Source organism: Sciurus vulgaris (genome assembly GCF_902686455.1).
Source record: "Sciurus vulgaris genome assembly, chromosome: 15".
Taxonomy (NCBI): Eukaryota; Metazoa; Chordata; class Mammalia; order Rodentia; family Sciuridae; genus Sciurus; species Sciurus vulgaris.
In genome coordinates, this window is record NC_136476.1 from 76307268 (window position 1) to 76328334 (window position 21067).

General features: G+C 51.0%; 1 protein-coding gene across 1 annotated transcript in view; it reads right to left on the reverse strand.

The window, feature by feature from the left end:
- Positions 1–6439: 6439 nt before the first annotated feature.
- Positions 6440–21067, reverse strand: part of CDK5RAP2 (CDK5 regulatory subunit associated protein 2) — a 178385-nt gene continuing 163757 nt past the window's right edge. The window contains 4 exon segments of the mRNA XM_079112477.1: positions 6440–6906; positions 7361–7407; positions 11542–11668; positions 18170–18313. Coding sequence (XP_078968603.1) covers positions 6850–6906; positions 7361–7407; positions 11542–11668; positions 18170–18313 — 375 coding nt within the window. The 3' untranslated portion in view covers positions 6440–6849.

Below are 21067 nucleotides of genomic sequence, written 5' to 3' on the forward strand. Positions count from 1 at the left end.
GACCTGTGAGAAGAAAGGCAAGGTCCACATGGACAGGCGAGGGGGACACCACCAAGAACAAGCCCAGATCAGTGGCAGTGAAGGCTGGGTCGACACAGAAAGGCCAGGATGTGCAGGAGTGGGAACTGGTCCCAGGAGGGTCCCCATGCAGGGGAGTGATGGAGTTGGGCTTAGCTGCTGGAGCGTACCCTGGCTGTGCAGAGCAGGCGGGGTGGGGCAGGGAGACCGCAGGCCCCCAAACCTGGATGCGAAGGTGGCTGTGAGGAGGAGGTGTGGGGGCGAGAGGGCAGAGGGGAGAAAAGCCAGGAAGGAAGTGGAACTCACTGGCTGTGAGAGGGAGCGAGCTGGAGGCTGGCCTCCGGGGCACGAGGGAGGCAACCCTGAGGTAGATGGGGGTTTTCCAGGGGGAGGAGGGGGGGTGGAAGAGCAGTGCTGTCATCCCCCACCCCTGTCAAAGGTGAGGAAATGGTGGCTGGGAGCACTCAGGTCACTCCCAGAGGGCAGAAGCAGCAGCTGTCCAGGAGCTGCGCGGACACCATCCTGTCTCTAGGCGTCACCCTGTCACTCTAGGGCAGGGCCCAGAGGCCACGTCTTAACAGGAGTCCTGCAGTCAAGTCCCCTGGAGGCCACCTCCAGGTTGGTGTTCCCACGGCTGCATGGTGGAGGCCGCTTCCTCTGGCTGTCAGCCTCCCTGCAGCCCACTGGGACCCCAGTGAGCCCACAGCCACCAGCTCACCCACCTTGGACGCCCCGAGTCCTTCACCCAGCCCGGCAGGCCTCACATTCAGCCTCTTCTGCCTCCTCTCTGACCTTTCTCCATCTCACAGACACAATTGCCATTGGCTTCCCAGTGACCTCCCAGCCTCATGTTTGACATGGTGGCTGCACTTCACAGTCGCAGGTCCCTCTGCAGCCTTTGCACAGGCTGCGCCCTCCTCCTGGAGGGCCCTTCCACCTCCACCTGCTCTGCCCACTGAAAGACGAGGCTGCTGAGTCGCCGCCTCTCCTGCTCTCTCCCTGTGAATGCAGTCACACCACTGCCTGAGTCAGAAGCAGCAGCCCCCACCCCACCCGATCTCACCCCCATCCCAGGGCATGTCCTCCTGGGTGTCTCGAACCCACCACAGCCTTGCCTCCAGGCCTGCCCCTTGCCCAACACCATCTTTCTAGGCCCTTCCCTGCATCCCTGGATGAAGCCTGCTTGCCCCATGGTGCCACCGAAGGCCCTGCCAGCATGGCTGAGTGGATTCTAACCCCAGCCAGATCCAGGGCACAGACTGCGGACCTTTACCAGCTCCATCCTCTGCCTGGCGCCCCCTCCTCTTCACCTGCTCTCCCCACAAATGCCCAGGTGGTCTTTACCACTCACCCAGAGTCACCACAGGACACCCTCCATTCACCTCCAAGGCTATTAGGGGCCCCTCTTCCCGGAGCCTGATGGAGCAGTCACCCATGGGCTTTCTCAACACCCGCCCGGGAGTGCCTCAGGGGTACGCAGGACCTGGCAGCCTTGGAGAAGGCAGGCGCTGGAAGTGGACCTGGCATCGTGAGTCTTCAGAGCCCTTCCTGCACTCAGTACCGAGCCACCGCCCACCTGCTCAGGCCTCTCTCACACAGGTTCCAGCTGGACTCCTGGCCATCGGCCCCGCCCGCAGGGAGCCTTGTGGCCTGGTCACCTATGTCTTTGGACTCTGACCCCACTGTCATTTCAGCCGAGGAGGAGGAGTCCAGGGTGACCCTGTTCGGCTTCCCTGGGCCTGCCAGCCTGTCGTCCCCTGCCCCAACTGAGCTGGGACCACATTGTTCTGTTTACAAGGAAGTGGCGTTAATACAAGTAGAGTGTCTTTTCAAGCCTGCAAACATGTAATTAAGCTCCAGTGTGAACGCCAGCTAACAGCCACGCTGATGACAGCATTTGAGGGGCGCGGGGGAAGGTGTTGGAGACCACTGTGCAGCTGACAACACAGACCCAGGGGCACGGGCTCACCACACCAGTGCTGCCTCTGGGCCAGGCCACGGCAGAGGCCTCCCCACAGATGAGTCAGTGTGGACACTGCTGAAGGGCAGGGAAGGTGCAGACAGAGGCTGAAAATGATGAGCCTTCCACTGAAGATGGAGACGGAGACCAAGAAAGGAGCAGAGATGGGCCAAGCAGGACAGGGCCGGGCTTCGGGTCCCTGGTACGACTCTGCTGGGCAGGCAGCATGCCAAAGTAGACGCTCTGCCACTGCAAACTGTGCACCTGCACAGCCCAGCACTCCAGCACTGAGGGCGGCCCGACCTGGGCCCGGGGCACCTGCAGGCTCCACTGGAACACCACTCCCAGCTCCTGGCCCTGTGATTCAGGGCGGGTGGCTCTGCTTCCATCTTTCATCCGAAAATGGCAGTTCCATCCCCACAGAGCTGGCACAAGGACCACCACGTGGTAAGGTTCCCAATGCCACCTGCTCACAGGACCCCAGGGAAGTGTTCCCTCTTAGCACCATTGTTTGTCTCTTCTGCTCTTGTGGGAGGTGCGAGTGGCTGAGAAAGCTGGGTGAATGATGTATTGGCTGGCCCTGTGCCAGGTGCCAGGGCTAGACACTCACAGAGCCTCAGGCTAGTGACAGGAAGAGGCATCACCACCCCAAATCATACCCATGGTGGACAAACGCCAGTGAGACCGACTCAGCTGGCACCAAATGTCAGCATTAGGGCCCCTTCTGATGGGGGAGACCAATGACTGGGCTCTGGAACATGAGTAGGAGCCACCAGCACGAGAAGCCAGGGTGAGAGGTGCTGGGCTGGGGGCAGCAGCCGGGCCTGAACCACCCAGGTGAGCAGGCTTTCCGCGCCGACCCTGGGGCTACGTGGTTGGCTCTGCATTGCAGGCCACTCTACCCGTGGCCTGGGGGATATCTGGAGAGGGGTCAGGTGGAAGTGGGGAGGTCCCATATTGCAGTAAGTAGTCCAGGTGGGAGCTGATGGCCATCTGGATGAAGCAATGGCTTTGGGAGATAAAGTGGCCCTGAAGGCAGACAGAACAGAGGGTGAGGGACGAGGTGCTGGCTGGAGGCAGGACTCTCACAGACATGAATGAAGCCCTGGGCCTGGGCTGAAGCTTAGGCCTCACCTTGGGCCATTACGTGTCCTTATCTTTCCCTATCTCATGACTTTGCAGATGAGGAAACTGAGGCTTGGTCTTTTCAGGCATCTCCTAAGGCCCAGGACAGACCCCTGGGTCTGTGGATCTGCCCACGGCCGGCCCTCTGGCAACAAGCAGATCCAGCTGGGAAGGCTCCATTGAGGCCAGAGGTAAACACATCTGGCCCCTGAGACAGAGCCTGCTCCTCAGGAGATGGGATGAGTCATCGATAACTGGATTTTTGAGTTAGACATAAAATATGGCCAAGATTGGAGAGGCTATTTGGCAGGCTAGGATCCCCAGGCAGGTTTCTTGGCCTCTGCGAGGCTGAGAACATAGTAACAAGATCATTCTTTTTCTGTCCTTGGGCCATTCACCAGCAGTTCCCAGGCTACTGTGTGGGGGAATTCACCTGTGGGGTTCTGGGTGCCTGCTCTGGTCATCCAGAGACACCAAGTGGGAAAGGGCATGTGGGGACACTGCCCTTTGTAATGTAGGGCAGGGCTGCGGTGTTTCAAACAGACAATAATCTAGAGGGCAGGAAGATTCAGAGAACAGGTTCTGAGTGAGTTTCCTCGTCTGTGAAATGGCGGAGGCAGCGTGCAGACTAAAGAGCTGATCCCAGGGCAGGGGGAGGTGGCCACTGCTATCCAGGCTGAGGCCGCCTGGGGGCCCAGGAGCTTGCCTTTCACCTCTTGGCAGGGAAGGTTCAGAAGCGAGGTCACAGCACCACTCCCAAGGTGGGCCAAGTGGAGCCTCTGCCTCTCCTTCTCCTCTCCTCTCCATATTTAGCCCCTGCAGCTGTTTCTCTCAGGTGTGCTGCACACGTGGTAATTAATTTTGCTGAGGACGTGAAATTGACGCATTTTCTGATTGCTGCTCAGGAGTCTCCTGAATTCAGCTGCTGGTGAAATTAACTCACCAGGGACAATGGAGCTTTTCCCAAGGTCCAAATTGTCCTTATTTACAGAATTTGTTCTTGGCCCTAATCCAGCCCAAACCGTCTGCTCTGCTACCTCCTAGAAGAGGGCGGGCCTTCACTAGAACAAGGCTGGGACTATTTTAAGCTAAGGAATAAAAAAATGTTTGCTTTGATCACCACGTCCTGAAAACCCGTGGTGAGCTGAAGAGAGGGCCACTGGGCTCCCACAGGCTCCTTGCAGGCCGTGCTCCTGGCACCCTGGGTCAGCAGCCCGGCAGGACATACCAGAGGTTCCTTCCTCAGAGCAGCCCCGCTCAGGCCCCATGGGCTGTGCACTAACCATGTGCTAGGCAAGGTGGTACTGTTCCCCCATGGGTAAATCTGAAGCCAGGTCTGACATCAAGCCTGGCCTGAGCGCTAACCACTACACTGTACAACCACCTCTACCCATTCTCACACACACACACACACACACTGCCTTCGTGCACACCTGAAACTTCAAATAATTCTTTAAAAACTTGCTTGGGCCCAGCCACGGAGAGATACTGAAGAGTCATTAACTTTTGACAAGGATGTTACTGTTCGGTCACTTCTAAATTTTGAGGCACTCATCAACTCTGCCATGAGGACTGGGCAGAGGGGTAAGCCCCACCTGACAGGCGTGGAGGCTGGGGACAGGACCCAGGCCGCCTGCTCTCCTGCTGACCAAGCTTCTGCACGGCAAGTCCATGGTGTGACTTCTTGGAAAAGAAACTCCACGTGACACTATGCCTAAACCTGAGTTTTCACACACCGGCAAGTATGAAAATGGTGTGGCTGTGCAGGAAGAGCAGAGGTGATAGGACCCCCGCAGGAAGGGTGCTCTCCCACCTCTTGCCCCAGCCCCTCACTCAGTGGAGAGCAGGGGGCCTGGGGTAAGGCCCACTCCTGGGCTCCCCTGGGCTTCTTCTCCCTCTGTCTCCAGCTAAGCATCACTGCATCTGAGCAGCTGGGTGGGTAGCAGAAGCCAGTCTGGGGTTTGGAAGGACAGGAGGGAGCCACTCATAAGCTAATGCGCTTAGCTGTTCTGGGAAGACAGCGTGATCCTGACCACCACAGCCCCCCGTGGCTCCAGGGACTCCAGGGCAGGACTGCTGGGGGTGTCTGAAGCTGCCCTGGACTGAGCAGTGGAGTCAGTAAGGCAGCCTCTTCAGATCAAGTCTCTCCCAGGGACTGGTCCCACCTGCTCGGCTGTGTACCAGGCCTGCAGGAGCTCAGGGAGGTTCTCGAACAGGGAGCAACAGCTGTGGGGGCTGCAGGAGAGAGAGGAGGGGCGTCAGGAGCATCGGTGGTCAGGAGAGGCTCCCCAAAGGGGGAAAGAGTTCTGAAAGACCACTCAAAGCTAGCTGGAAAGAGAGGGTAGGAGGGGCACTTCAAAAAGAGCATCCTGGTCAGGCTGGGTGGGGTGGCAAGACCCCACTAGGGAGCTGAAGATGGTTGGGTATACCTGGGCCTGGCAGGAATGCAAGGAAGTGGAATGAAAGGGGCCAGGGGCATCAGCAGGGGCCAGACATGGGGCCCAGGCGAATGCTTCAGGGACCTGGGCTTGGACCAGAAGGTGGCGGGAGGCCACCAATCGGTATCGAGTGGGAGGAGGCACTATTTTCTCAGCACCTCAGCTGCTGCAGGGCAGAGAAGGAATCTGGGCAAGGGGACAAGATCCAAGAAACTGGACAGAAAAGGAACTGAAGGCTAGAAAGGGGACAAGAGACAGGAGAAGAGGACGAGGACCAGTGATGAGAAACTCCAAGAGGTCAGGACACAGGGGGACGAGGCAGCTGGAAGCTGGATGCACGGGAAGTTATGGCCAGAGGCTGAACGTCAGCATGAGTGACTTCAGAAGGCAAGCAAACTGCAGGTCATCCAAAGGGACACACAAGTGCCCAGCGCAATGGCGCGAGCAGGGGTAGAGGTGCTTCCTGCCTGGGCTCCCACTGGCACTCCCACTGGCACGGGGCTCTGAGACGGGAAGACAAGGCCAGGCGTCAGAGAAACACGTCAAAGCACGGCTGGAGGCTGTCTACCAGTCTCCAGGAGACGCCCTGGGCCAGGCTTGAGCCCTGCTTTGTTTACTTCTCAGGGACACCATGCTGCTCAGGGCTGTTCCTAAGCATGAGGGTCAATGACAGGGCTGCAGCAAGCAAGGACCCCAGGCAGCAATGAGGACAGCTGGGTAGACAGGTCCCTGTCATCATCAGGGCAGTGCAAATGCCGAGTCCCAGTCTTACTCTGCTCCTTCCTAAGTCAGAACAGCACCACCTCGGAGGCTGTTCCACAGGTGACCGAGAAGCCGAGCGCCTGCAGGGTGCGGGCACAGTCCCGCGGCCACGCTGCCCAGAGCCCTCCTCTCTGGAGACCTGAGTGGGTTCAGCACGAGACCTGATGACCAACGACTCCTGAGACCTGGGAGGTGGGGGCCCAGGCTTTGAGGCTCCACACAAAATGACTGAATCATCCCCTTGGAATGAAATGAATCATTTAGGGAGACTCTTCCAACAGCAGAGCCAGCAAGAGCTAAGCACGCGGCAGCGGACAGGAGCCCAGCACTGTGCCCAGCCTCCGGGAGCTCAGGGCCTGCTCACGCTCACTGCAGAGCACCTGAACCCCTGCGACAACAACCAGGAGCCACCGTGAATGGAAAACAGGAGGGAGGGGTCTCCTCGGCCACGCAGCCCCTTCTCCCCTCCTCCCTCAGTCGCCAGAAGCCTCAGCTGCAACAGAGACGTGTGATCTTGGGGCCACAAGCTTTATTGGCTTCAAGTCCTCAGGAGCCGGGTCTGCTGGGACTGGACGTTCCTGGATGGACACCCCCGGGCCTCAGCTAGGGAAAAGGAGGGGGAAAAGGAGAGTTTTAGGTCCAGGGGAGGGTTTTGGAAGTAAGATCCCTGACAGAGCTAAAGGCAAGACATTGTTCTGAAATTGATTTCAAAGACATATTGTTTAATCAGAAATATTTACAGAACAAAATGGCAATGAGATCATACTGTATTGATTCATTTCAGAAAGATTTAACAAAGTCCTACTATGTGCCAGTCACTGGCTGCTGCTTTTCTCACTGGTAAAAACAGAATAGAAATCTAAAAACCAGAATAAATACTGAAGACAGGCATGGAACTTGTCATGCTTTGTTGGCAGAAAAATACAACTCTTTGTGGAGAACATGATCCCTGGTTCCACTTCCAACTCCATTTTTCAAGAGGTCATCTCTGGTCCTGCACCCATCCCTACCCACAACATGGCTTTTAGTACAAAAAAACTCAAAGGGACATAGTTACCTCTAGGTTTCCTCTGGCCTTCCGAAGGACTTTGTGGGTTACAAGCACTGGGAAGAAAGCAAAGAACAAGGCGATCAGAGATGCCGGTGTCAGGACCACAGGGGAGGAGCCGGAACCCGAGGGCTCAGACACGAGAACCACCCAGAAGCATCCAGAACAGAGAGAAGCTGAAGGCCCTGCCTGTCCCCTCATAGGGCCCAGCACAAGTAACACATCGGAAAGGGGGGACCACTGCCACTCTCACTCCCACGAAGCAGTCCCACAGGGACACACGGGGTGGAGCATACCATGCTGTTGTTAGAGGAATACCAATGTTGTGCAAGGCCACCTGGCTGCCCGGGCAACCCCAGGGCTTGTCTCTGTGGGCCAGGGGGGGCGTTGGTGCAGGCCAGGTATTCCTGGTGTCCTGAGCCCTCTGGGAAGCAGAGGGCAAGCAGGTGTGGTGGTCCACATCAAGTGCCAAGGGAAGTTAAGCAGAGCTGGGTTCTCACAAGGCCAAGTTCCTAAAGGCCTGGGGTGAGGAAAACGGTAGCATTTTTGTCTCCCTGACCCTTCAGCTGGCAGAAGGGCCCCCACGGTCTCCCTGCAGAAGCTGCATTCTGCCCAGGCAGGAGTGGACTGGTGGGGCTCTCAGGATGCTGCCCACTGACCCCTGAGCTGTGTTGGAGCAGACACGCAGAACCGGAACTCCAGAAGAGCGGGGAACAGCTGTGAAGGGACGCCACTTCCTCCCGCCATCTTTTCTTCTCCAACACAAACTCCGGCAATGGCAGGAATGGCACCGCTGAGCGGATTTCTGAGTTTATCGGGAACCTGTTCTAAATAGGGCCTGGTGAGGGTCAGGGAATCAGCCGCTGCCCAGTGGCACACACATGAGCTCTGGATCCGGGCCTTTGGCCAGCAGTGCCTGCGGCTAAAACAGACTGAAACCAACACAACAGCCCCGCTTCCCAACGGCCTGTTCAGAGCAGGTGCTCTGGGGACCTGGAGAAAATATTTTTTGTCCTTCACAAAAAATTCCACCTGGAGGCAATAAAATCTATTTGCAATCTGCAAAATCAGGGGAAGGGACAGTGTGGGCTTTAACTGAACAAAATAAACTTCAGGGGTGGCTACTGCTTCTCTGTACCTCCACCCCCACCACAGGCTGCAGGGCAGAAGTTTGGGGCCATGGATGTGCTCTGGAGAGCCCTAAATCCTGGACATGGTGTGCAGGTTTGTGTGGCTATGGATGTGTGCACTTGTTCTGGGGAAAAAGACCACAGCTTTCTCAAAATTCACCAAGGGGCCTGTGACCCAGAAAAGATTAAGTGTCATGATATTGAGGTTAAAAATAATCCTGAAAGAGTTCTGAATGTACGGAGAGAACAACACCAGGTTTTGATGTAGCCCTTACATCTAAACAGCACCACCCACATTCCCAGGCACAGAAATTCCCACTGTGACGAGAAGACAGAGGGACAAAGTGGTAAAGAATGTATCCCAAATCAAGGCTTGTCCCAGCATAAAGAGGAGGCTCATACCCCGGGTCACACGAGTCAGTCCAGGGCCCTTCCCCACTCAGGGAAGGCTGACAAGGAACATGCCTACCTGAGAGCGCCCCACCTGGCCAGGTACCAACTAGGTACCTCCACCCCACAAGCCACTGTCTTCACTTGACAAGAGAGGACCTGAGGCTCTGAAGTGAAGCTGGTGGTTCCAGGTCACATGCCTAGTGAGCGACAGGGTCCTTAGGTCTCTCCCTACTTTTCCCTGTGAACTCTAGGAGGACACAGGCAGGGACCAGCTCGAGCCCTCGCTCGTCCTTGTCACCATGTGGGAAAGGAGGAGGCAAAACGCTATCCAGCCTTCATTTAGTCACTTCAGAGTGAGAAGCAGGCCCGTGAGGCCGGCAGGATTTGGGGAATTCCCAAGGACCTGGCTGGTCAGGACCAGCTGCAGAGCCTGGACAGGAAGAGGCTCAGCCTGGTCAGCTGCAGCTGCAGCTGTATCTCGGGACGAGATACAGAGATGGTGACAGCTCGTCAGATGGGGAGATGCTGAGAGATGTTCGCAGGCTTGCTATGAGTGACCTGCCACCTCTGTGCCCAGCAGTTCATCTGTACTAAGTGAAAGAAGGAAGCAGCTCTGTCCCTGCACTGTGCTAAGGACAGTCCAGTTTCAGGAGCTTCACATACCTCTACAGATGAGAAACAGAGGTACTGTTTATACAGCATGATTAGAACCCAGGCCTGTGGTGTGTGGCCAGTCTTAGTCCTTTGGAATTACTGTCACCACTGGGGATAAGGCAACTGAAGCTCAGAGTTAAAGTCACACAGGAGAGCAGAGCTTTGCATTGTGCCTGTTCACGATTCCTTGCTCAATGACCCAGGACACAGGGTGTGGCATGGTCTGCTGTGGTCACTAAACTCATCCGAACCTCCTGCCTACTTCTGAAACCTCCTTGTGCCCTGCGACTATCCTGGCCAGGGTGCAGAGAAGAGGGTGCCAGGGCAGAGTTCTGCTTTTCCCAACCTCGGGGGCTACAGAGAGCATCACTTCTGCCCCCTGCTGCTCAAGAGTCTGACCCAAATGTTCCATGGCTCCCTCGATCTGACCAGACTGGCACTGTTTCCCACAGTGCCCCTCTTGCCTAGAAGAGACATGAACACCTCAGCCAGAACTTCATGACACCCGCCCCTCTGCTGGCCCGACCCTCACTATCTTTCCAAACCTCCCCCTCTCCTCCACAGCCTCACCCTGGCCCCTAAAGGGATCCCCACTGCCCACATGGGGACTGGCACAACCCCAGAGACCTCTCCTGCTGCACGGTCCCTCTGTGCATGGGGAAGACCCTCAGCCATGGGGTCTTCTGACACACAGTGGACAGTATCAATCCCTGTCCAATTCAGTCCAGTCCATGAGGCTCCTCAAAGGCCCTGGCACATCGTAAGCATATTCCAGAAAGCTCTACTCTCTTGCCTCCTGGGCTGTGGTATGAGGTCACAAGGTAGTCACCAGAATCCTGTTCCTGCCCCCGTGCTGTCTGTCTGATCCGCTCATCCTTCAAGGCCCAGTCAATCTTGAACCAGAACCTTGTCCAGGGCCTTGACCAGGCCACCTGGGTGCACTCAGCAATCTCCCACAGCTGACCCCTCAGTTAAGCCTGAGCTCACTAACAGGAACGGTGTCTGTCCTCGGAGCCTGTGCCTGCTCACGAGTGAGATTCTCGAACTGCCATTCACTCTGCCAGTCTCAGAGTTCACTTTCAGAAGGTTTGGAGGGAGGTAGCGTCAGTGAAATTCCTGCTTGACAACAATCTATGTTCTGTGCCTCCCAGCATGACCCCAAGAAAACGGGACTTTGCTGACGGAGTGTCCAAGGCTGGCGAGCACCTCGAAGAGGAAGGTGCTCCAGGCAGAAGGTCTCCCAGGATAGGCAAACCAACATGCAGGCAGCACAGGACCAGCCAGGGCAGGGTCACCAGGAGGTGCTGAAGGAAGCTATAGTGAGCAGTGCTGAAGGTTTAAACCAGGGGACCAGGTGAACAGCCAGACCAGAGCTGGGACTGACTGGCTCTGACTCTGGGTTCTGCACCTGCCTTGAGAAGGATTCCTCAAATCCATGCTCTACTCTGGATTCCACCGTCCTTGCCTGTTCTTTCCTGCTCACTGGTAGAGCAGCAAGCCTCTTCACTGACAGGTGTGGCAGGTCAATCGTTTGCTCTACATGAAAGCCACCCCAAGCCTGTCACAGCACAGGGCCCAGTCCCTGGGCCCTTCCCACCTGTCTTAGGCAACCAACAGGAACACTTCTGGTTTATCACAGAAAACCTTATTTCTTGCCTTTGTCCCTGCTGTTCCTGGCCTGGACTGTCACTCCCTCTCCTACCTGATGACACCCATTCCTCCAGATTTGGCTCAAGGGTCACTTCATTCAGGATGCTCATCTTCCAGAACAGTGACACCCGCCCCACTGCCATCTCCAAGCTTCCATGATGCACGTGCCACACCTCCCTAGTGGGAGGAGCTAAGTGAACAGATGGACCTGTGCAGGTCGGAAGAACGCAGTACGAAAAGACACCCCACCCAGGAGGCCTGATTACCACGGTCTGGGCTCCAGCATGGCTAAGCCAGGGCAGGACTCCGCCCTGAGAGGCAGGAAGTGGTCAGGCATGGCGGCCACCCGCACTGCTCACTCACACTGGTCAAAGATGACTTTTTCCTGGTGCTTGCTCTGCTGCAAAAGACTCATGGTGTTCTGCAACTTCTTTTCTTGTTCAAATAATTTTTTATGTAGTTTGGTGATCTCTGCTTTCATTTCTCCAATCTAAAGAGAAAAGGAATCAGAAAACTGAACTAAGAATATAAAATGTCATATCACATAGGAACAATTACAAATCAGATAAAAAGATCCCAACTTCACTAGCAAAGATATTTAAATAAAAACTAGAAGCCTTGTTCTGTCCATCATATTGGCAAAACTGGATAAAATCCAGGGTGGGAGAAAGCAGTCTTGTGACCACTGGTGAACTGAAAATTGGCAAGGCCCTGCTGTAACAGCCAGCGAGGTCCACTGTGAATGCAGACATCTTTGAACCAGCAATCTACCCCACAGCATTTATCTCAAAAGCAGAAGAAGGTTCATGATTCTCCATGGATATTCCCTTGAGCATTGTTAGTGGTAGGAGAAAATAAACAATCTGATTTGTTTAATATGGATCTGGATAAATTACAGTATTTACACAGAAAGAAATAATTCTGCAGCTATTAAAAATGATGTTGTAGAGCTCTATGTATTGATATAAATATCAATATATATAAAAGATGGTAAAGAGACAAAAAGAGCCCAGAACAACAGAGACCGCACTCTGCGTGCATGCATCACTTCATGAAACTGAACAACATCTCCTTCCACAAAGCCGGAGACCAGACGGCAACAAAATGTGAAGTGTCTCCAGGAGATACAACTTCAACTGAGGTGTGTTTATTTTTTTAAATAAAAACTATTATGCTGATTTAAAAATTTTGTGTTTAGATCTTGAAAAATAATAATACAAAAGTATTAGCTGGTGAGTGCGATCCATTAGGAGGGTATCCTTTGATTTTTCAGAGTAGAGTGTGGATGGGAGGCCACGCTGGGTCCCCAGTCCTGGGAGGTGAAACAGAGACCCTCCTCAACAGCTCCCTTCCTCGAGGCAAGTGAGCCTGGCACCTGTTACTCCCGCCTGCGCTGAAACACCTTTGCTCTGCTGAGTCGTCAGCTTATGAAGAGTCCTTTTAGTTTGTTCCCAAACTTATTTATGGTAGTTGTAACAGAATTACAGAATCTAATTAAATATTAAGTGAACCTATGAAGTCTATGTCTGGACAGAGAGAACGGGCTGTATGAAAACTAACATATGCTTCTGGAAGACCAGAGAAAGGCGAGCCACTGAAAAACACATTCTGGCAAATTAGGTGTGGGTGAGACAGCTATATGAGATGTGGGAGGAACACAGTCTAGAAGAATTCTAAATTCAGATTGCTTCACAAGTGTCTAAGTTTTCTCTTCATCTTAAAGAAACAGAAATTGGAAGTGACAGACATACATTATGGATGTGGCTTATGAAAGAAAGGACATGTGGAACTCTAATCAGCAGACCCATATTTAAAGAAAGGCCCTGGCCCTCCATCAAAAGAATGGCGAATGTATGTACATTTATCTGTTTTAAGTTAAACTAAAATGTTTAAGGTATGTATCACTTTTTGATTCCCTAACCTACTTTTAGGATTAGCCAATCATGTCACGTAAAGTCTTCAATGGTTCTCCCAGCAGACCCTAATGCAGACATCAGATTTGCATGGTTCTCTCCCACAATCCAGGGCCCAAAAAGATTTGGGCTGGGGCCACAGTTCCACATCCTAGGATAAACTACCCCAAATTCAGAGCCTTAGTTCCACATCCGTGACACTGGAATAACCATCCCTGACCCAGCCACACACTGCAGGAGGATGAGAGTCAGAGGAGTCCGTGGAAGCCGGGGATGGCCACTTCACTCCTGGCCTGGCTAAACTGTTCCTCCAGGACGCTTCACCTGACACCCCTTCTGCACCAGGAGTGGAGGCTCCCCATAATCACCTACATCTGGTGGACCACAGCAACTGGCCATTGCAGGCCTGCATCCCCTACCCACTACCAGCTCCTTCTTCCCCAATCACCTTTGCCTGATGCAGAGCAGGTGCTGGGACATGCCTGCCAACTGGCAGGGTTGACTCTCATTGGCACTCTTCTAACACCCTGTACACATCCTGTCCAGCACATAAAACCATGGATTTTAATAATTTACATGTCTGCTGTTCCACTGGATTCAAACCTTCATTTTTACAGCATGAATATACTATAGTAAAAACCACAAGGGCTCCAAAACACAGCTCAGCCACTTCCTAGCTGTGATACTGAAGCAAAGCATTTACCTCCCTAGAGTTTCAGCTCCAACTTCTGGAAAATATGAACAAGAATACCTAACTCCAAGCTGGGCACAGTGATGCAAGCCTATAATCCCAGCGACCTGGGAGGCGAGGAGGGAAGACCTCGAGTTCAAAGCCAGCCTCAGCAACTTATTGAGGCCCTGAGTAACTCAGTGAGATCCTGTCACTAAATAAAATATAAAATAGGGCTGGGAATATGGCTCAGTGGTTAAGTGCCCCCGGGTTCAGTCCCTCAAAACAAAACAAAACAACAACAACAACAAAAACCCTAACTCCAGATAGTAGGGTGGATTTTGAATGATCACAAAGAAATGAGAAAAGTCTGGGGCAATGGATATGCCAATGACCCTGATCTAACCATTATGCATAACACATGTGTACTGAAATGTCACACTGTACCCCATAAATATGTAAAATTACTATGAATCAATTAAAAATAAAAACATTTTTAAATAAAAATTAAATTAAAAAATATATAATGGAGGTAGGGGATGGGGAGTGAGAAGAATGGAGGAACTTTATGTAGAAGGAAATGAGAGGGAGGGTGGTATGAAAAATGGTAGAATGAGACAGACATCATTACCCTATGTACATGTGATTATATGAATGGTGTGAATCTACATCGTGCATAACCGCAGACATGAAATGTACTCCATTTGTGTACAATGAATCAAAATGCAGTCTGTAAAAAATAAAAAAACTAAATAAATAATTAAAAAAATAAGAACATCTGAATCTTGTAATTCCACTTAGGACTTTAAAATAGAAAACAAAAAATCTAATTCCCCAAGGTCTTGGAAAGGGGTAAAATAAGATGCTGTGTATGAGTGGTGCCTGGTACCCAGTAGTCACTCAACAGAAGAATTCTTGTTTTCTCTCTTTTTTTCCTTTTTCTTTTCTTTCTTTTTAGTTAATAACAGACAACTTTACTGAAAACCAGTAAACATTTAAAGAAATCTTTCAAAATGTAACAATATACGCAAAAAAAATTGGATAGCATTTTTTAAAAATTTCACAATACTGAAAATTTCAGAGCATAATAGAGTATAATATCTATTTATTGATAATAGAGGAATTAGGAAGTGCTTATATAAGTAAGCCCACTAGTGACAACATCAACAGAACAGCTCTCAGTGAGCCGCCTGCTTACCAGGAGGCCATGATGTTCTCCATCAGTGTCTTGCAGCCTGGCCTCTGGAAAGGGGTTTTGCTTGTTTGCTTTCTTTTATGAGGAACATTTCAAATATTTATGCCAGTAGAAGGAATTCGATAATGACCCCCCAGGAACCAGTACGGTTTAACAATTGCCAATTCAAGACAAAACTTGTTTGGCCTACACCCCTGCTCCTTCTCTCTCCAAAATTAATCCGAAACCAATCTCAGGAACTCATCATATCATCTATAAAATATATCAGTATGTATCTCTAGGAAAAAAAGATTTTAAAACACCATGATATCATAAGTTCACCTAAAAAATGAACATAATTCCTTAGTACAGCTAGAGCATCCCTAAAATAAAAATCCGAAATCCAAAATGCTCCAAAGTCCAGAACTCTGAGTCCATGCATTTTGAGCATTTTGATCTTCAGATTAGGGATGTTCAACTCACAAAGTCTATGCAAATACTTCAAATCTGAAAAAAATTCAAAATCAGAAACACTTCTGGTCCTAAGCATTTCAAGTAACAGATGCCCAATAGGTATCACCAAATATGGAGTTAGTGGATGCATTTCCCTGAGTCCTGCATAACTGTACTTTTTAATAATTGGTTTGATTCAGGATTCAAGTAAGATCCATATTTTGAATTTGTTATTTCTTACATTTAATTCAGGGGGTTCTTGAAGCTCCTAAAAGGGCTGCTGAAACAAACTATTGGGGCCTCTTCCAAGGTGGCAGATTCAGCTGGTCTGGATGAGGCCCAAGAATCTGCATTTCTGATAAATTTCCAGGTGATGCTGATGCTGCAGGTTCAGGGTCCACACTTTGAGAGCTATTGTAAATCTTTGGGTTTCTTCCCCACACCTTTTCCTTTCTTACCAGGATAAAATAAGTTCTAAGCTCCTATTTTACATTTCCTGACCAGATCTAGAATCAAATCATTTCTCCAAAGAGCTCATGCTCCTTTCAGGGGAAAAGGCATTTAGATATTACAATATGGGCATAAGGGGTGCTTGCTGGAACTGGGTCAGATTTTATTACTTCAGCTTTCTACATGGAGTGAGTTAGTAAAGTTTTTTTTTTTTTTTTAACAGAAAACACATCATGAGTTCATACTGATGTTTACAATTTAAATTCAAAATTACAGGGTCTTCATTTCTTTGATTTTATATCTTTTAATTCATAGTAAAAATCTTTGTTTCTAATGAAATTAAGAGTTGTTTTATCTTACAATAGTTTCAGAATATTAATACCAATATTATTATCAACACTGAAAATAGTTTATATTTTAAAAAATGTTTCCGGCAAATTTTCTTCCCTGTAGAGTACTTTTACTAGGAATGTATGGTCAAATCACCGTTGCAGTCACTGAAATGTCCCATCTTTGTGTGAGCATGCTTCCAGTGCCGTCCATAGTAAGGCTGATTGTTTCATTTTTAGAAATTGTTATTTTCCCATTTTGATAAATTTTATTTATAATTGTTAACTATTTATACAGTTCTGAGGCCAACTGTATAAAACAAGTTCTATTCAGAGAAATCTACCTTTATCCCTGCCCTCCAATCTCTCCCCTTACATGCTGACATGAAGCCTATTATTGCTTATTCTTCATTTAAAGAATTATAAGCACATATGTGTCTATATATTTATATTCCTCCAATGACTTTTTTAGGTCAACTGATGTCCATGATGCATGCTTTCCAGAGCAGCCCAAAGGACTGTATGGGATGGTATGTTAAATGCAAAAGGCAAGTCAACGATTCTCAGAGAAAATAGCATGGAGCAAAAAGCCACCAGGTTGCTGAAGATGTGGAAGTCTGCTTTACACACATGCTTCACACCAGGTAAAAGGCACTGTATAAAACACAGGCAGTGACAGAACAGGGGCGAGAGGCAATTTAACACCACACAGGGGTCTGTACTAGCAGCCAGCAGCCACACTGCAGCATCTCCCAATCTCTATCCTAGCTCTAAAATTGTGACACTAAAGTGAACATAATCAGTTATCTGAGAAACCCTCAGAAAGAGGGCAAAACACCTCGAGTGCCAACCAGTTGCTGTACTGATCTGGAAGTCGGGGAGAATCGACACAGCTACAATTTTGTGTGTGTCCATAACGTGTGTTACATACACAGTAAGAACTGCATTCTATTTAACAAGTAAGCACTGCTTGTGCTAAGGACAAAACCATTGTATTGAAAGTCAATTGTTAAGTTCAGACATGTTTGCTTTAAAATTCCTAAGGGAGAGGAAATAGTTTGGTCATATGGGGAAAAAAATCACCCAATCCTACGTGTTATCCAAAAACACGTGTTCCCCTGAAGGAAAGCAGAGGAAGGCAGACATTAAAACAATCCAACAAGTAGTTATCTTTTGTGACGAGATGCTACCACCGAGTGACTGGGGAGCCCGCTCTCACTCAGAGCCAACACTTAAGCTGAGACATGAAGGTGGGAAGGAGCCCGCAGGGCAGCACAGGACATCCCAGGCAGTCAGAAGCGAGGAAAGGCCAGGGGCTGGAACCAGTGAGTCCCACCCACCCTCCTGACACTCGCCTTCCACACAACTCTCCATCAGCAAAAGCAGGCCAAAAAAAAGATTTTAATGGACAATGGGTGGCTATGCCCCTAGCACACCCAGCCTCCCCACAGGGATCCTTAAAAGGAAATCTCAGGACAGGCTCCTCAAGAGGACCTTCAGGAAGGGGGCTGCTCCACTGGCTGCTCCAGTGCCACATAAACAGATCTGAGAGCTGTCCGTGGGCTTTAACTCAAAGAGGCCATCAAATCTCCTTCAGCCTCCTTGCTGATCCGTAGCACATTCATAGGACAGGAGGAGAAAACCATCCAACCCCAACCTCCTTCCCTGCATGGCTCTCCTGGGGAGGTCCCCCTGCTTAGCCAAGCAGGGTGCTCACCCTGTCACAGTACACGTGCACCCCACAGATGGAAACAGGGCAGGGCTCTACCTGCCTGCGTGGGCAGCTGCACCAGGGTTACAGGCTGAGCTCTTGAGTGCTGGGGGGTCAGTCAGGTAAGAATGCAGCAAAGCTGTAATCAACCTGGTGCCTTTCCCTCCCTCTGACACAGCCCCACACTGAGTGACAGCCACTGGGGGTCAGTCCTGGGCTGGGAAAAGGAAGGGACTGAGACACAGGCCCAGGGGGCATCCTTGAACCTCTGAAGCATGTCTCAGCACCTACCTGCCCACAGTGAAGGGTACACTGGCCATCTGTGGGGAGTGAGACTCTCCAGAGGAGCTTCAGCAACCTTGAGGCCTCTTCCAGGATCAGCCTGGCCATGGTCACGCTGGAGACAAACTTGCTCAGAGGCGGCGAGTGCAGACCCTACATGGGGCCCGGGGATGAGAGAGCGGTTACATGTGGTCCTGAGACCATGGACAGGCAGCATAGATCTCCAGACTGCAGGGCTTGCACTGTGTGCTGCAGTGCCCAGAGATGCTCCAGAGCAAACGCAGCAACAGGAAGAGCAGCGACAGGGACGGTTGGCAACAGCGGTTCCTTTCTGTGAACAGTGCTGGGGCCTTTTAAAGTAACGCACCCTCACTGTCAGCAGAAGGAAACACACAGGGGTCGGGAAGAGTCAAGGCATGAGAAAACAAGGACTCAGATGGAGAAACACAAAACAGAAAAGAAATGAACAGCATTTGTCTTTACAAGTAATAAATATAAAAATAAAACCACATATACTTTTTTAGTTATTAAATTAACAAAAAATCATCATGAATAAAAATACTCAATGAAGACAAAGGTCTGTGGTGAGAAGGGTACTTATAAACAAGTGTGATTCTCTGGGAAGTAAGGCAGCAATGGTTATAATCAAGAGCCCTAAAAAGTCCACAAGTTTTGTTCATAACTTCATTTCGTACCTGATTTTTTTAAAAATATAATTTTAAAAACATGTGTGAAGATGCTTGCCCATCATAATTCTTATGTTCAACAAACAGTGAAAGAGAGAGTAAGTGAGGGTCCATCCACATGTGAGCCGATTTGGCAGTCACTAAAAGTGAAGGGTGAGGAAAAACCAATCAACATTGTGTTAGTTGAAACATGTGAAACTCACATATTTGGGTGTAGGTTTGATAAACTTTTGAATGTCCTAAAAGTACACATCAAAATTTTAAGTGCTGACTTCTAGAGATAGTATATTAATAGATGCTGTTTTTATGCTTTTCTATAATTTCTAGTTTTTGTGCAATAAAAATTTTAATCAGAAAAGAACAAGCATCTTATTAATATTTATTAATTTATTCAACAAATATTCAGCAAGCACCTAATCCACACTTGGCCCTGTGCCAGGCGATGGACATACAAAGTTGAATAAAGCAGACCCTCTCCCTGCTCTCCTAGCATTTCTCTGTCTACTGGAACATAAATGGTAGAATTGATTTTTTATAAAGTAAAAACAAAAAGTCAAATCGGGTATGGCAAAGCAGGGGGCTCGGACATCTCCAGTAAAGACCTGAGAAGACGAATCAGGAAATGTGGCTCATGGAAGCTTGAGGGGTCTGGTCAGTCTTGGGGGTGGGTGTGGACCTGACCCCAAGTCTTGGAGGAAGCAAGTGAGGAGGCGCATGCCCAGCAGCTGGGCCTGGACAAAAGGCAACGAGACGGGGAGGAGTCCAGCAGGATGGGTTGGGGGAAAAGAGTGGTAAAAGGGGCCAGGGGTTCCAGGACAGAGGGAAAAGGGAGGAACCTGGGCTGGCAACAGCACGCAGAAGGCAGGCAGGGATGGCAGCATGAAGCCCAGCCTGTTCAGAGTAGGATGCGTAGCAGGAGGGGGAGATGCTGGTGGGGAGGCAGGCGGAAGTCAGCCCCGACCAGAGCTCCCCAGAGCCTCTACCCAGGCAGCAGAGGCAGCTTCTACACAGGGAGTCAGGTGACTAGTGCTGTCCTGTGAGGTGGAAGCAGGGTCACAACATGGGAGGAGAGCACCTTAGAGGACAGAGTTCGGATGTGGTCCGCTCCAAGCCACTTCTCAGCATCTCTAAAATGGGCATGGAATCACTGCTTCACAGGTTGCAGTGAGGAGGGAACAAAATGTCAGAGAGAGCTCTGTGGAAGAGATGGAGCCACGACCACCTCGAGTTGGACGTAGGGTCTCACACGGTCAAGCTCCTCACAGGCCGATGCAGAAATTATGGTGTGCGCTGGTGTGTGTGGCACGGCGTGGCCTGGCATAGGCACAGTATGAGGCGGCATGCTGCTTGGGGTGGTGCAGTATGGCATGGATGATGCTCGGTGCGGCGTGCCATGGCATGGCATGGTGTGACACTGGGGATGGCATGGCATGATGTGACATTGGGGGATGGAGTGGTGTGACACTGGGGGATGGTGGGGTGTGACATTGGGGCTGGCATGGCGTGGCATGGCATGACACTGGGGGATGGCATGATGTGACACTGGGGGGTGGTGTGGCATGGTGTGACACTGGGTGATGGCATGTCATGGTGTGACACTGGAGGGTGGCATGGCATGGTGTGACATTGGGGGATGGAGTGGTGTGACACTGGGGGATGGTGGGGTGTGACATTGGGGATGGCATGGCGTGGCATGGCATGACACTGGGGGGTGGCATGGCAACACTGGGAGATGGTATGCAGTGGTGTGACACTGGGGAGGTGTGGCATGGTGTGGATGGGAAGGTGTGGCATGGTGTGACACCAGAGGATGGTGGAGTGTGACATTGGGGATGGCATGGTGTGGCATGGCATGACACTGGGGGTGGCATGGTGACACTGGGGGATGGCATGCAGTGGCGTGACACTGGGGAGGTGTGGCATGGTGTGGATGGGAAGGTGTGGCGTGGCCCACGTGGTGTGTAAGTACAGTGAGTCTGGCCTGGTCCCACACGGCATGGTAAGGACCCCCTGCCTTGTGAGGGTCAGGGCCTCTATCTTCTCCACAGGATCCTCAGAGTCCAAAAGCACACTGGGTGGCTGGACAGAAGGGAGGCAAACTAGCTAGATGAACAGCTGGACACACAGAGGGACGACGGGACGGAAGACTGGATGAAAGACTGGACAGACAGGCCGACGCGGGCACAGAGCAGCAGATCCCCATGAAGTAGCCACGATCATG